Below are 14,605 nucleotides of genomic sequence, written 5' to 3'. Positions count from 1 at the left end.
AACTGTGACTGTACCCATCACAGAAAACATTCTGCATTTTTACATTTTTAATAAAACATTGTTTAGAATGTTTTTAAAGCTATTTTAAATATGAGGACTCATGAAATGTCCTCATATTTCATGTTTACATCGTAATACCAGTGTAATACCCACGTCATTATACAAATTTGTGTACACACATGCACACACACACACACACACACACTCAAACAAACAAGGACAACAGAAAATACTCAATTCTTTATTTAGTACGACAAGCACACAGTTGTGTTATATGCTGAGTTGTGGTGATGAATACTAACATGTTTTAACTGTGGTCAGTCAGTCCAAAGTAAATTACTGTTAGACACCCCTGTTTACCTCTAAAAGCATTTGCTGAAACATATTAAGTGTTCATTCCCCCCCGCTGTGTGTAATTATACCTTGCTGTCTAACACTACATCTATCATTACCCTTAGTTTAAATAAATGTGATATAATGAACAATTAGTGTCAAAATACTAAAGTAAACAGGACAAATGTAATGTCATTACACAAATCTTAGCAGTGTAAAAATCCAGTCCAGTGATTTTACTGAAGCACACTGGCACAAAAACTACAAATTTTTATTTTATCATATTTCTATGGAGCTGTGTGACCTGTCCTCTCACTTTCTACAATTTTTAGATCCAGCAAATTTCTTAACATGGGTAAATATTTGTGTCTTATGGACTGCAGCAGATTATTGATGTGAGATACTTCTCCAACACAATCATTGGCTTTGGGACACGTGGTCTGCCACTGTCTCCCTGAAACACTGTCTAACACTGTCTCCCTCTAACACTGTCTAACACTGTCTCTCTGTAACACTGTCTAACACTGTCTCTCTGTAACTCTGTCTAACACTGTCTCTCTGTAACACTGTCTCTCTGTAACACTGTCTAACACTGTCTCCCTCTAACACTGTCTAACACTGTCTCCCTCTAACACTGTCTAACACTGTCTCTCTGAAACACAGTCTAACACTGTCTCTCTGTAACACTGTCTAACACTGTCTCTCTGTAACACTGTCTCTCTGTAACACTGTCTAACACTGTCTCCCTGTAACACTGTCTAACACTGTCTCCCTGTAACACTGTCTCTCTGTAACACTGTCTAACACTGTCTCCCTGTAACACTGTCTAACACTGTCTCCCTCTAACACTGTCTCTCTGTAACACTGTCTCCCTCTAACACAGTCTAACACTGTCTCCCTGTAACACTGTCTAACACTGTCTCCCTGTAACACTGTCTCTCTGTAACACTGTCTAACACTGTCTCCCTCTAACACTGTCTAACACTGTCTCCCTCTAACACTGTCTAACACTGTCTCCCTCTAACACTGTCTCTCTGTAACACTGTCTCTCTGTAACACTAACACTGTCTCCCTCTAACACTGTCTAACACTGTCTCTCTGTAACACTGTCTCTCTGTAACACTAACACTGTCTCCCTCTAACACTGTCTAACACTGTCTCCCTCTAACACTGTCTAACACTGTCTCCCTCTAACACTGTCTAACACTGTCTCTCTGTAACACTGTCTAACACTGTCTCTCTGTAACACGGTCTCCCTTTGTATTTCAGAGGCAGTAGAAAGTCTCTTTATTCTCCAAAGTTATTGTAACTGTGACCTTATTAACTGACTGTGAACTGTTAGTGTCTTAAAGACTTTTCCACATGTGCAATAAAACACTGTTTAAAGGGAACCCTTGGTGTTAAGACTTGTATGGCTTAATATAACATAAGTTATGTCTCTTACTGAAATATGTAGTAGAAAACCCATGAAAGATTTACGTTATTTAAAAAATCCATGACATATTTGGACCTATTTGGACAATGGGTGGCACCATTTTATTTAGCTGCACAGTGCGTTCTATGTCGATGACGTCAAATGGTTGCACTCACTGAGATACTGACACTGTCCTATTGCTATTTTTACAGCAACACAACTCGGAATATAATATACGATGCCACATTGTGCAGCTTTTGGTTGTAATTTTCAGTCGATGAGCCACAAGAGAAGCGATGTAATTCTTTACTGCTTTACTAGCAATAAGAGGAGAAAAGAATGGGAAATTGTGCAGAATGTGGACGAATGAAACTTCCTAAAGTTCCACGTCTTTGTTCTCTTCACTTTAGCCCTGATGACTTTGAGGCTTTTGGTAGACCACAGCTGAAAGAGCTTCCAGTTGCCGATGGATATAAATGTATGCTTTAACCAAATGCCGCGCGTCGTAGAGACTGACGAAGGTAAGACTATAACACATCTCAATTGAGGCCCTGTCCCAAATGGCACACTTCATGTGCACTTTCGGTCTTGTGGACTTACAATGGCCGCTGCGTGCGCGTGTCCGTTAAGTCCACAAGACCGTAGGGTGTCCCATTTGTCATTTAAGCTTAAAGAAGGGTGCTCGTGAGTGGCTTTGCGGCTGCTATGCGCCCTCGATGCGCACTTCCGCTGAGCCCGCAAGACTGTGAGCTACGCAGAGGACTTTACCCAGCAGTCAAAGCGGCATTACCTTGTGAAAGTGCGGACTCAGAGGAAGACCGTGAGGGTTTATGGTGCCATTTGGGACAGGGCCTGAGACAGACTGCCTCAAAGCTCGTGTGCGCTGATGCACGAGACATCTGTGATCGCATGAAACAGTAGCATCTTCTCAGCATGTTTAACTGTGTGTAATGCATTCAGGTGATCAGACGATTTTTACATGTCAATCATACAACAGTAGTTCGAATAGCCACAGAGACATTACACGTCTTCGATGTTTTCATCCTCACTAATTTTGTGCTCTGGCTCAAATTGAAAAGGCTGATCGGGTTTTAAAAGGAACCCCGCGGATATTAAAGGGTTAGTTCACCCAAAAATGAAATTTCTGTCATTAATTACTCATCCTCATGTCGTTCCACACCCGTAAGGCCTTCATTCACCTTCGGAACACAAATTAAGATATTTTTGATGAAATCCAGTGGTTCAGTGAGGCCTGCATTCACAGCAATGTCATTTTCTCTCTCATGATCCATAAAGGTACTAAAAACATATTTAAAACAGTTCATGCAAGTTCAGTAGTTCTACCTTAATATTATAAAGTGACAAGAATACTTTTTGTGCACCAAAAAAACAAAATAACGACTTTTCAACAATGTAGTGATTTGCCGATTTCAAAACACTGCTTCAGAGCTTTATGAATCTAATCAGTGAATGCAGGCCTCACTGAGCCATCGGATTTAATCAAAAATGTCTTAATTTGTGTACCGAAGGTGAATGAAGGCCTTACGGGTGTGGAACGACATGAGGGTGAGTAATTAATGATAGAATTTTCATTTTTGGGTGAACTAACCCTTTAAGACCTGTATGCGTTACTAGATTACCGTTGCACCAAAACATACAGATAAAAACTCTCAAAGGCATCAGGGCTAAAGTGAAGAGAACAAAGATGCAGTTAGGAAGTTTATTCGTCCACATTCTGCACAACTTCCCATTCTTTTCTCCTCTTATCGCTAGTAAAGCAGTAAAGAATTACATCACTTCTCTTGTGGCTCATCGACTGGAAATTCCAACCAAAAGCTGCACAATGTGGCATCGTATATTATATTTCGAGTAGTGTTGGGGTTAAAATAGCAATAGGACAGTGTCAGTATCTCATTCTATCGACATAGAACGCACTGTGCAGCTAAACAAAATGGCTCCGTCCATTGTCCAAATCGGTCCAAATATGTCATGTTTTTTTTAAATAACGTAAATCTTTAATGGGTTTTCTACTACATATTTCAGTAAGAGACATCATTTACGTTATGTTAAGCCATACAAGTCTTAACACCAGGGGTTCCCTTTGAACCCTTTCAAATAAAGATTTGTAAAGTTCATTTGGATTTTTCTAAATTAGCATTTTCATAAATTTATCATAAATCTTAAATAATATGAAATAGTACACAATATATGTTTTAAGGTGTAAAAATGAGAAGGAAAGAAAAGGGAAAAATACAAAAGAAGAACAAAACCACAACACTGAGACAGAGGCTCATTCTGCAGTCTAAATATAGTGATATAGCCTGGTGTATGGCCTAAAAATACAGCATCTTACATTTCTCTTACTCTTTAATAAGGCTGCTGCTGTCATTATTGCCATGGCAACTGTTTTTCATTCAAGTATTTCCCAGCAGCACTAGTATCGGCCTACAGCTCATCTGAGTATTGTTGGTGAGTACAAGTACAATAAAAAGTGTCTGTTGTGTTCTATACCAGCAACTGTTATGCCTTCTGACAGCAACTGGAAATGGTTTGATGGTAATATGAACAGCTGGAGATCCCAGCCTACATCCTCTAGATGCAATAAATGATTTTGACACCGTATTATTGGTCAGCACTTCAGCTGTGGGATTCTTATACATTCACAATAAGTCCAAAACAATTAAGCATGTCAAAAAGATAATTCCATTCAACCTTTTCAAAAGCTTTTTCTGCATCTAATTATAACAAATCAAAATCTACTAAAAATTCTGTCATCATTTACTCACCTTCATGATGTCATTCCAAACCCGTAAGACTTTTGTTCATCTTCAGAACACAAATGAAGATATTGTGATTTCTGTCCCTCCAATCTACCAAAACACTTCGAAATGCTCATTGTAATCCATAAGAATCAAGTGATTCTTCTGAAGAGACGTGATAGCTTTATATTGATGAACATTTAATTTACACAAACATTAATGAACGTATAAACATAATGAACATCAAATATGGTCATGGCAGATCAAATGTGCTTGTGTGTCATTCAAGAGCAATTAAATGTACTGATCTCTACTTGTGTGCGTTCGGGTCCATGAACATCTCTAGTACTGTTGAATCAAACACACATTTATTTTTGTTTTGCAACTCAAATCAAAAGATCATCCAGCTTCATGGTTGAACAGATGAAAGTCTGTTCATGAGAACAGTTCATGGCTAAAGTTCAGCTAAATGTTAAATTTCCCTTCCCCATTAAAATGTACTAATTAATATGTAATGTACTCATATCTGCACGAATAATGATTATGTTAATGGATTTGCAATGTGTATATATATATATATATATATATATATATATATATATATGTATGCATGCTTCAGTGCTGCTGGAGCTGTCTGAGGAACCAACAGGATTTTGGATGTTCTGTAATTTGCTTCGCTTTAGGAAAGTTATTTAAATAAATGGTCCTCTACTGGATGTCAATTGAGAAACACCCTCAATTGAGAAAATCCCTAGAAACATGGCAAAAAAAAAAACAGACTCAAAGCCTAGCTAAGCGGACTTTAAACTGCATTACAACCCTTCTATTCAAAGATTTAAAACGGAAGAATCTCTGCCCAACCCGCTGCAACACTGTGACTCTGTGGCGCTTCAAAGTTTTGCCGTGTGATTTGAGCATCCAGATCAGTCCGACACAGCAACATTAACTGGATAACAGGAGAGGGAAAACAGACCGGTGAACAGTTACCATGATGAAGCCACTGAGATGAAACATCTTTAATACATGCTCCAGAATACACTGAACAAAACATTCAGTGACCACAAAGGATGACATAGAAACATGACATATTCTGTCAATTAGCCTCCTTAATGTGTTTCATTGGCTGTCAAATAACTGCTCAGCTGATCAATCTGTGTCCAGTATAACAGGCGTGTCTCAGTCAACACACACGACATCATTCCCTGTGCAACCGAATGCAGGCTTTTCATCTTGGCTGTACAAAGATGGCATGTTGCATAGAATTCAAGCCAAGTGAAAAACCACGTGCTGTTTTTAATGTGGTTTTAATGTTGCTGCTTCTGAGCTCCAATGTAGGCAGCATTTTAAGGCATTTAAATTGTAAGCAGTATTTAAAGATGCCTTTTTTCGGCCACATGCCAGGGCAGCATCCCATATATTCTTTGCAGAGAAGTAAATCCCATACTGCATTGCGACAAGCTCAGTGAAAAAATCCTTCCAAGATGGATGTCAAGAGGAATGTTAAATATAAATATTCATTCAATGGCGAAAAGCTCATTAGAAAAAAAAAAAAAAAATTGTTAGAAAAAATGCTCTAGTTTACCCAATATTTTTATTTGCAGTTGCATCATCTAAACCCCTCCGCAGGATCATCATAAAGTCAAGAACTTTTTCTTGAGTGTTTTTTTTGTTTTGTTTTGTTTTTGGAGGGGATTTGGGGCTGAAAACCCATTGATAGTAGTTAATGACATCAGCACAGGATACAGATTGATTTTTCTCAATTTTAATCACATAGGAACTGAACTGATTCTTTTAGCCATTTAAAACCAGCAGGAATAAAAAATTCAAGTAAAATAGCTTGTATTCTGAACGCACTGTAACTCTCAGCGCGTTGTGCAATGCAACAATGCATGAAATCAAGTTTGTGTAGCTAGATGTTTTTTCCATTATTTCAGGCCTTAGTGTAGTGAGCAGGATCTGTGCCTGTTATACACAAACCATTTGACCGGTTGATGGGGGAAATTCCCTCACTGCTTGTCAGCTGTGCTAATAACAGCATCCCTTCATGTCTACACAGACATTTAACGGCAATTCAATCAGAGATCACAACTCACACTATCTGGGAGAGGATCCACTGTGAATCCATTTGCCTTGTCACCACCTTCACTCTTGAGTTTGGACGCAGTGGACGTTTGCATTGTTCAAGGGCAAGAAGAGCACTTACAGCACAGAACATGCACCGGACGTCAGGTTGAAATCTTTGAAAAGAAACACTTATAAAAAAGAAGTACACTTCAGCATACTTTTGAAAGAAAACTTATTACAGAAAAAATATATTTTAAAAGAATATACTTAAGTGCAAACTAAATGTAATGATGAATATGTCAAAGACAAAAAAGGGGAAACAAGAACATGAACATAAGAAGGCAAACTACAAAATATAAAAGACTATAAAACAAAAACCCTTTTCAAAAGTGTACTTAAAGGGTTAGTTCACCCAAAAATGAAATTTCTGTCATTAATTACTCACCCTCATGTCGTTCCACACCCGTAAGACCTTCGTTCATCTTCAGAACACAAATTAAGATATTTTTGATGAAATCCAAGAGGTGTTTTTATCCTCCATAGAAAGCAATGTAATTACTGTCATTCAAGGTCCAGAGAGTGAAGACATTTAATAGTAAAGACAGAGGAGAGACGAATTTGTTGAATAAAGTCATTATTGCGCACAAAAAGTATTCTCGTCGCTTCATAACATTAAGGTTGAACATGACTGTTTTAACAATGTCTTTACTACTTCTCTGGACCTTTAATGATGGTAATTACGTTGCTTTCTATGGGGGATAAAAACACCTCTTGGATTTCATCAAAAATAACTTAAGGTCTTACGGGTGTGGAACGACATGAGGGTTAGTATTTAATGACAGAAATTTCATTTTTGGGTGAACTAACCCTTTAAGTGTGTTGAAACATTGTGATGAAACTGAGAGACCACACTTTCATGACAATGTTTTAACACACTTAAGTACACTTTAAGTGTATTTATTTGATTAATATCATATCTACAGGTTACAAATATACTTTACAAGTATATTTTAAGTACTCTACATGTGCGCATTCAATACAATTAAGCACACTTCTTTGTCACAAGGGAATGCAGGGTTTAAAGTCCGCTTAGCTAGGCTTTGAGTCAATTTTCTTGCCATGTTTCTAGGGATTTCTGCTCAGTTAACATCCAGTGGAGGACCATTTATCTAAACAGCTTTCCCAAAGTGAAGAAAATCACAGAGCATCTAAAATCCTATTGGTTCCTCAGACAGCTTCAGCAGCACTGAAGCACGCACACACTGAACTTTAGATTTTTAACTTTGCCATTGGTGGAAGTTGACTTCATTTTACTTTATGTCTAAAAAAAGCTTTGGCAAATGTAGAGATGAAGAAAGAGTGTGTATTGTGTATATTCTACAGCAGCACTTGCTAGAGGTTCTGATCCTGACATTACCATACTAAAAAAAGAAGAGATTATTAAGTACTCTCTGTGTTTTGGAACAACACAGTGGCCCTGTCCCAAATGGCACACTTCATGTGCACTTTTCATATCTTGTGGACTTACAATGGTCGCTGTGTGCACATGTCCGTTAAGTCCACAAGACCGTAGGGTGTCCCATTTGTCATTTTAGCTTTCAGAAGGCCACGAAGCGCACTTCTGCTGAGCCCGCTAGCCTGCGAGATACGCGGAGCACTTCTACCCGGCAGTCAAAGTGGCATTACGTCACGAAAGTGCGGACTCAGAAGAAGAGCGTGAGGGTTTAGGGTGCCATTTGGGACAAGGCCAGTGAAGTTTGAATTGATTAAACTTTAGCACAAAGGATTGCTGTAGACTGACAGCTTTATGATCAATGATATCAAATACAACAATCAGTATTTTGACTTTTAAAGGCATTTATTTGTAATGCTCATTCAATGTTTTACTTATTTGCCAAATTAAGAATAATCTTCAAAAAAATGTGCCATATGACCCCTTTAAATGAGCTGTGATCCGGACCAAGCAGTGGTCACTTGATAAGAATAAAATAAGAATTCAGGTTATCCAACACAGATGTGGCTTATTATCAAAGAAACTAACTTCCCCTTCCAAACAGCAAAGACACTTCGCAGGCGTTCATGTTGAGCACTGGAGCACAGATGACGTCCAGAGAAGCAGTCAGCAGGGAGAAAAACACAGCAGCTCACCTGACAGACGCTATAACTGTACTGTCATTCTTCTTACACGGGAAGTGTTAGCACTGAAATATGTGTTCAGCCGCACTGTGTGACACAAGTGAGGAAATGACAGTGGCAGAAAACAATAAACACAGCTGATTCTAAATGCCAAGTAAAAAAAAAAAAATAACAACACAAGAGTATCGACCATAATGTAGAATATGAGCACCTCCACATTAACTCTTTCCCCACCATTGACTGAATTTTCTGTCAATCCATGTTTTCACTGTTAGGCGGTAGGGGGGCGCTATTACGCATCTTCTGAAGAGTACAGAATCTCCAGATCAAAACACAGATGAAGAAGAAGCAGAAACAAGTGACAGAAACATTGCTGACGCACATGTAAAATACTGCGCTCATCAAACAGTAAACTAATTTAAACTTCCTGATGTTATAGAAAGAAATGTTGAACCCATGAAGAGGAAACGACAGAGAAGCTTTGAGGTGTTGATGGACTCGATCTACTCCATCTGTTTGATCATCGTTCTGAATCCCATCTAGACAAAATCTTTGACAAAATCGTGAATTTCTCAGCTTTTTCTTTCTTTCTCAAAATGCCCCCATTCAAGTGTTGATAAAAAAAAAAAAAATGTGTGAAGCTAGAATTATTATTTTTTCTCGTTTTTTTTAAAAGCACAAGCTCTTTTCTTTCTTTTGATATATTGTCTGTTCAGGTACAACAGAACATATTCTGTTACACAACAAAATTTTCTGGGGACTATAAAATTTTTGTGAAAATGCTCAAAAATGCTTGTGCTGGCTGGCAACTTTTTTTTTTTTAACATGCGGGGAAAGAGTTAATGTTTTTATTAGACACACTCTTACCAAAGCAACTGTCATGAAATTGTTAATTGTAGAACAATAAGTTATTTAAGCCTGTTTTATTATGTGTTCACACAGAGCACAAATGACTGTGGGCCTACAGCAGAGAAACTCATCTGACTCCAGCCTGCACATTGACACTTCACAGTGACCAACGAAGGCCAGGTTCATGCCACCAAAATGCAATTGGTTCTCACACTGATCATAAAGCAACAGAAACACGCAGGATTTGAGAGCTGCAGCAGAGGGGAATAGCTATCTCTTCAGAATGACTTCAGAATATAGCGTATAAGTTGCATGGACTATGTTTATGAGAGTTTTATGGTGTTTTGGCCATTTTTGGAGCTTGAAAGAACATGTTCACTAGTGGTCGTTCTATGGGAAAGAGTAGCTCAAACATTCAGCTAAACATCTGCTGTGTTTCATGGAAGAAAGCAAGTCAGGTTTGAAACAACACAAGTAAGTACTGAGCATTTTCTTTTTATGTATGAGTGAACCATTCCTTTAACATTCTCTGATTTGAACAGAATAACAGAAGAGATGATCTGTATAGGAATCACACTCACCCAGAAGAGCAGATTGAAGAAAACCATCCCGTATCTCAGGGCCCTCAGGCAGCCCTCGGCCATCCTGCAGCGCCGCAGCTCTAGGAGGAAGATGAAGGACAGGTCCAGGTAAAACACCACATATTTCCTGCCCTGTGCTGTGGTGTAGCTGGCTTTAGCTTTCTTTGACCCTGGTGTCGTACGAATGCCAAAGACGAAAGGTGAGCTGTGGTACTCGTACTCGCCGCTGTAGCGCAGAGGTGGTGACCCCGGCTTGCTGTCCAAAGAGGGACTACGGCGGTACGGGGTTTCGTCTGTACTCGAGCGGCGCATTTTTGGGTCGGGGGCCGGGGCCGGGGCCGGAGCCCGGACCCCCAGAGGCCAAATGATCCCCACTTTTACAAGACAAGTCACAAAGTAGGAAACGTGACAAACTAGCAAGTTGGAAAGCACAAGCCCGCTGTCCTTAAAATATGGACATTATTTGTTTTTTTGATGAAAAGGAGTTCGCATTTTTTAATGTCAAGATGCAACCGTCTTTGGTCCACAAGCTAAACGTTACAAAGTGTAGACATTCGAGGAATAAAGTCCAACAAAGGTCCACCCACAGTCCTTATGAGTGTTATGAGTGTTTAATCACTTTTAACTGCTGATTCAGTGTCTTCCAGACGCACTTCAGTAATTTCCTGCAATGCAATTAATCCTTACTGGACCTTCAATCAATGGCACAGGTGCTCTAATGGTGCTCTAATGGCGCTTCATTGAGGAAGATGGCTTACCACAAACATCCATTGGACCAGACTCGTTTCAGCATGTACGTGACTCTGGCCTCCTGACAAATAAACACCCCTCGGCACACCTGAATGCTTAAGGCACGCCTACTGGAGAAACAAGAAGAAGTCCCACTCACGGCTGGACTGTGCAAAATATCCAGTATTTTCTTGACCTCCAAATCAGCTGAAGATTTCCCAGACAGCATGAATGGACAGATGAATACAAATGAACTGACACATATTTTAATACACAGAGGCTTGCACTGCTTTGCCAATCAAGGTTTCAATCTTCAATTTTGAACCAATGCATCATCTCTTCAACCTGTCCCTCATGCTGCTTCTCATTTTCTGCCAAACCTATTGTACGTTTCTTTCCTTAAAACCGACTTCCCTTTATCCACGCCACTTCTTTATCCTTCTATCTCAGCCTCTGTGTCTTTATCCCTCTCAGTTTGCTTCAGGATTCAGAAGTCCGGCAGAGCATTAATAGGTTCAGTGCATCGACCCTCTTCTGTCCTCTGCTCTTCACTCCAGGTATAAAGCAGAGACAGCAGCCTGAGCCGTAGTCCTTTCAGCATGCAAAACCCCAACAGCTACCGCAGAACAGATCTCCTATGTCTCTCCTGCGATTATTCCTGCGCTCCTACACCCCCTCACACACATGCACACACACACTCACAGTCTCTCGCCTCCTCTTTCTCTGGTAACTGTCGCACAAATCATTCAGGCTCTGGCCACGCCTCCTCACAGCTCGTCCAATCGTCTTCCGCTGCTCGCCATCTTCCTTCAACACACAGCTTCTCTTTATCTCACATCTCCTCTTCTCAATCCACACCAGCCCAAACTAGCTATTACAGCAGCGTGATGCAGAATATCTCCTCTGCAACACTTTTTTCATTTCTCATTCTTCATCTCTCCTCCTCCTCTTGCTGTCATTCTCTTCCCTTTTTCCACTTGTATTCATGAGCTGCTGGTGTGTATCAGCATGATACAGGCTCACTGACATTCATCACGATTAGAGTAAATGTCAGTGTGTGCCTTTGTTTTGACACTGTGATGCACAAATAACATTTTATAATTAAGATTCTTTTGGATGTAGGATCTGAGTTAATTAACCTGCTAACAACATGGTTCAGTTTACCAGAGTTTGATATTTGAATAAATTCCTTCAACATATTTCTTCTTCTGAAAGCACATTGTTATATCTTGTTGTGTTATTTTTATAAACATTGTCATCTGTGCATTAGGTCTTGCAGTGCAAAGGCAGCTTAAAGGTTTGTGATTGTTAGAAGTCTCGTCTGATCCTGCCTGACGCTTTTATTCCCAACTAACATTACTGCGGAGACCTCATTAACAGAGTCTCTCTAAAGCTTCATTATCAGTCTCTCTTTCTGCTCAGATCATTTGATCCACACCTCTGCAGTTTCACTATCATCCTGTCTAATCAATTCAATGGTGTATATATTATAGAGAGGACTATACATCCATCATATGCAACCAAATGCATGCCAACAATGTGTCTGATCACAGAAAATGAGGCAAAGCTCTTTACTTTCCTATTTCCTTTAATAAAGGAAGGTGCCGGGGCTCGACAATAAGCTTTACCATATACAAGGTTAAATCACAAGTTCAAAAACTCTTTGGTCTATTTGGTCTTTGGTATTAAAATTATTAGTAAAATGTTATTAAATTATAAAATAAGACAAGTCTTATTAGTGACCATATAGTGATTCAAAACTTATGCATCACATTTCATGAACTTATAAAATTGCCTCTGATTATAATATTGTGTTTCTACAAGTGCAATACTGTTGCTTTATGGTTAATATTCATTTATTGTTACATTTATTTATTAGGGCTGAAAGTTACAGTTACAGAAAATGATGATGTTCTATTCTATGTTGCAGATTTCTTTAGAGGTGAATAAGATTCACCCTGCGAAGAAAAATGTTAAATATCATCTTTATCTGGATGGATATACATTTTCGTTTTTTTTTTTTTTCGTTTTTTTTGAGGATATAGGGAAAAACCCTACTCTCTCTCTATATTTTTTCAGGGTTTAAAGTCACCATGATTTTTTTTTTATTGTGGAATATAGCAGTGTTTATCCTAAATGATTTATCGGTGCACATCATTATTGTGTTAATTTCGTGTTCCTCATAATCTTGAATCAGAATAACTTCTCTGATGACGAGGGCGGGGCAACCTGTCACTCACATGAGATCCACCAATAGCAAACCGCAACCATCCAATCAATTCCCCACAGACAAAATCAAGCTCCGCCCTACATTTGTTCTTGTTCCTGAAGCAACATATCGAGACCAATAGGGAAGAAAAGATCAGCACAACTTTGCCTGGTTTGGAGCCTCCCTGTTGGACAGCTCACACTTGTTAGTGTAAATGAGGAACTGTGAGACTCAACATCAGTGAGGGATGGAGCAGTGATGCAATATGTTTACATGCACACTAGAAAACAGGTTATTGCATGAATGCTATAAAATGCAAAAGCATGCATGAATTTATAAAACCTGCAGATATATAGAAAACTATTTACATTTTTAAAATTATTTAAAACATATCATTTATCCAAACCCTCACTGCACTAATGGCCATAAAAAGACTAAGATTTGACTTGCTGTAAAAACACTATAAAACCGCTGAGATTTTAAACAGGCCTGATATAAACTGAAACGTCACACAAGCTCCTCTAGGCAGGAATAGCAACAGAACATTAACAACAGCTCATAGTTCATAGCTGAATTACTTTAGACACAATGTTTTAATGTCTATTATCATCTACTTTTATTCACAATGGCCTGAAAATGAACTATTTAAACTGTAACAACCTAAACTCCATTTAATGAAACAGTGCATTCTGACTTCTTTTTTTAAAGCCTCTTTTTTTCACGTTTACCAGTAAATATACAGCAGAATGTAACAGGAAACTGACCCTCAGAGAAGTAATTCTACTGCACATTATCATTATATTCCTAATGAAAGACTATAATGTGATGAAAATAAGTGGTAATAAGTAATATTTCAGTGCAATGCATACTTTAAGTTAAGTTTTAATATTTTAAATTAATATTTAAGTTAGTTTACACTGTTTCCGGCTCCAAGCCTTCATTGGAGAATAACCCTAACCCATAATCTCACCAGCCGTTTATGAACAATATTCATTCATATCACATTAGGCTAAGTCATGGTGTAACTCATGGTGTACACTACAGTCTTTAGGGCTCACTGCATTCCGGACATTTTTTTAACAATTTATAAAAGATGAATCACTGTCTGGTCAACAGATAAAGTTAAGGTCATGATTGTAGAATAGTGGACATTAAGATAGTTTTACAGCACGCTGTCAGTGTCTATTAGCAGTAGCTCCACTTGCTGGGTTGCGTTTGGCATCTGACATCAGCGTTTGGATGGAAACAGTGATGCTTGATGTCAGACTTAACAAGTGGATTATTATAAAAAGCATTAGCAAAGAATTAGTAGTAATTAATCACAATTACTCCACTGTAACTGGAATAAAGTGTTTCACTGAGAAAAGCCAGAAGAAAATAGCAAGTGTAATCTATCTATCTATCTATCTATCTATCTATCTATCTGTCTTCTTGTGAAATTTGTCCAAATAGTGTCCACAGCAACATTTGGTTTTTTGAGCATCCAATTTCAAAAACACCTTATTTGTCCACTTTTTTTTTCTTTCTTTTT

General features: G+C 38.6%; 1 protein-coding gene across 4 annotated transcripts in view; it reads right to left on the bottom strand.

Annotated features, from left to right (window-relative positions):
* tspan4a (tetraspanin 4a) overlaps positions 1–14,605 on the bottom strand; it is a 35,196-nt gene that overhangs the window by 19,017 nt on the left and 1,574 nt on the right. For 3 of the 4 annotated variants that reach the window (XM_051869900.1, XM_051869901.1, XM_051869902.1), the window contains one exon: positions 10,137–10,216. In XM_051869900.1, coding sequence (XP_051725860.1) covers positions 10,137–10,199 — 63 coding nt within the window. In that variant the 5' untranslated portion in view covers positions 10,200–10,216. Of the gene's footprint in view, positions 1–10,136; positions 11,938–14,605 lie in introns of those variants that run through there. The other variant, XM_051869899.1, reaches the window with a different exon arrangement.

This window comes from Ctenopharyngodon idella, chromosome 18, assembly GCF_019924925.1.
Source record: "Ctenopharyngodon idella isolate HZGC_01 chromosome 18, HZGC01, whole genome shotgun sequence".
Taxonomy (NCBI): Eukaryota; Metazoa; Chordata; class Actinopteri; order Cypriniformes; family Xenocyprididae; genus Ctenopharyngodon; species Ctenopharyngodon idella.
The sequence above is the reverse complement of the archived record's forward strand: the minus strand, read 5'-3'. Positions and strand labels throughout refer to the sequence as shown.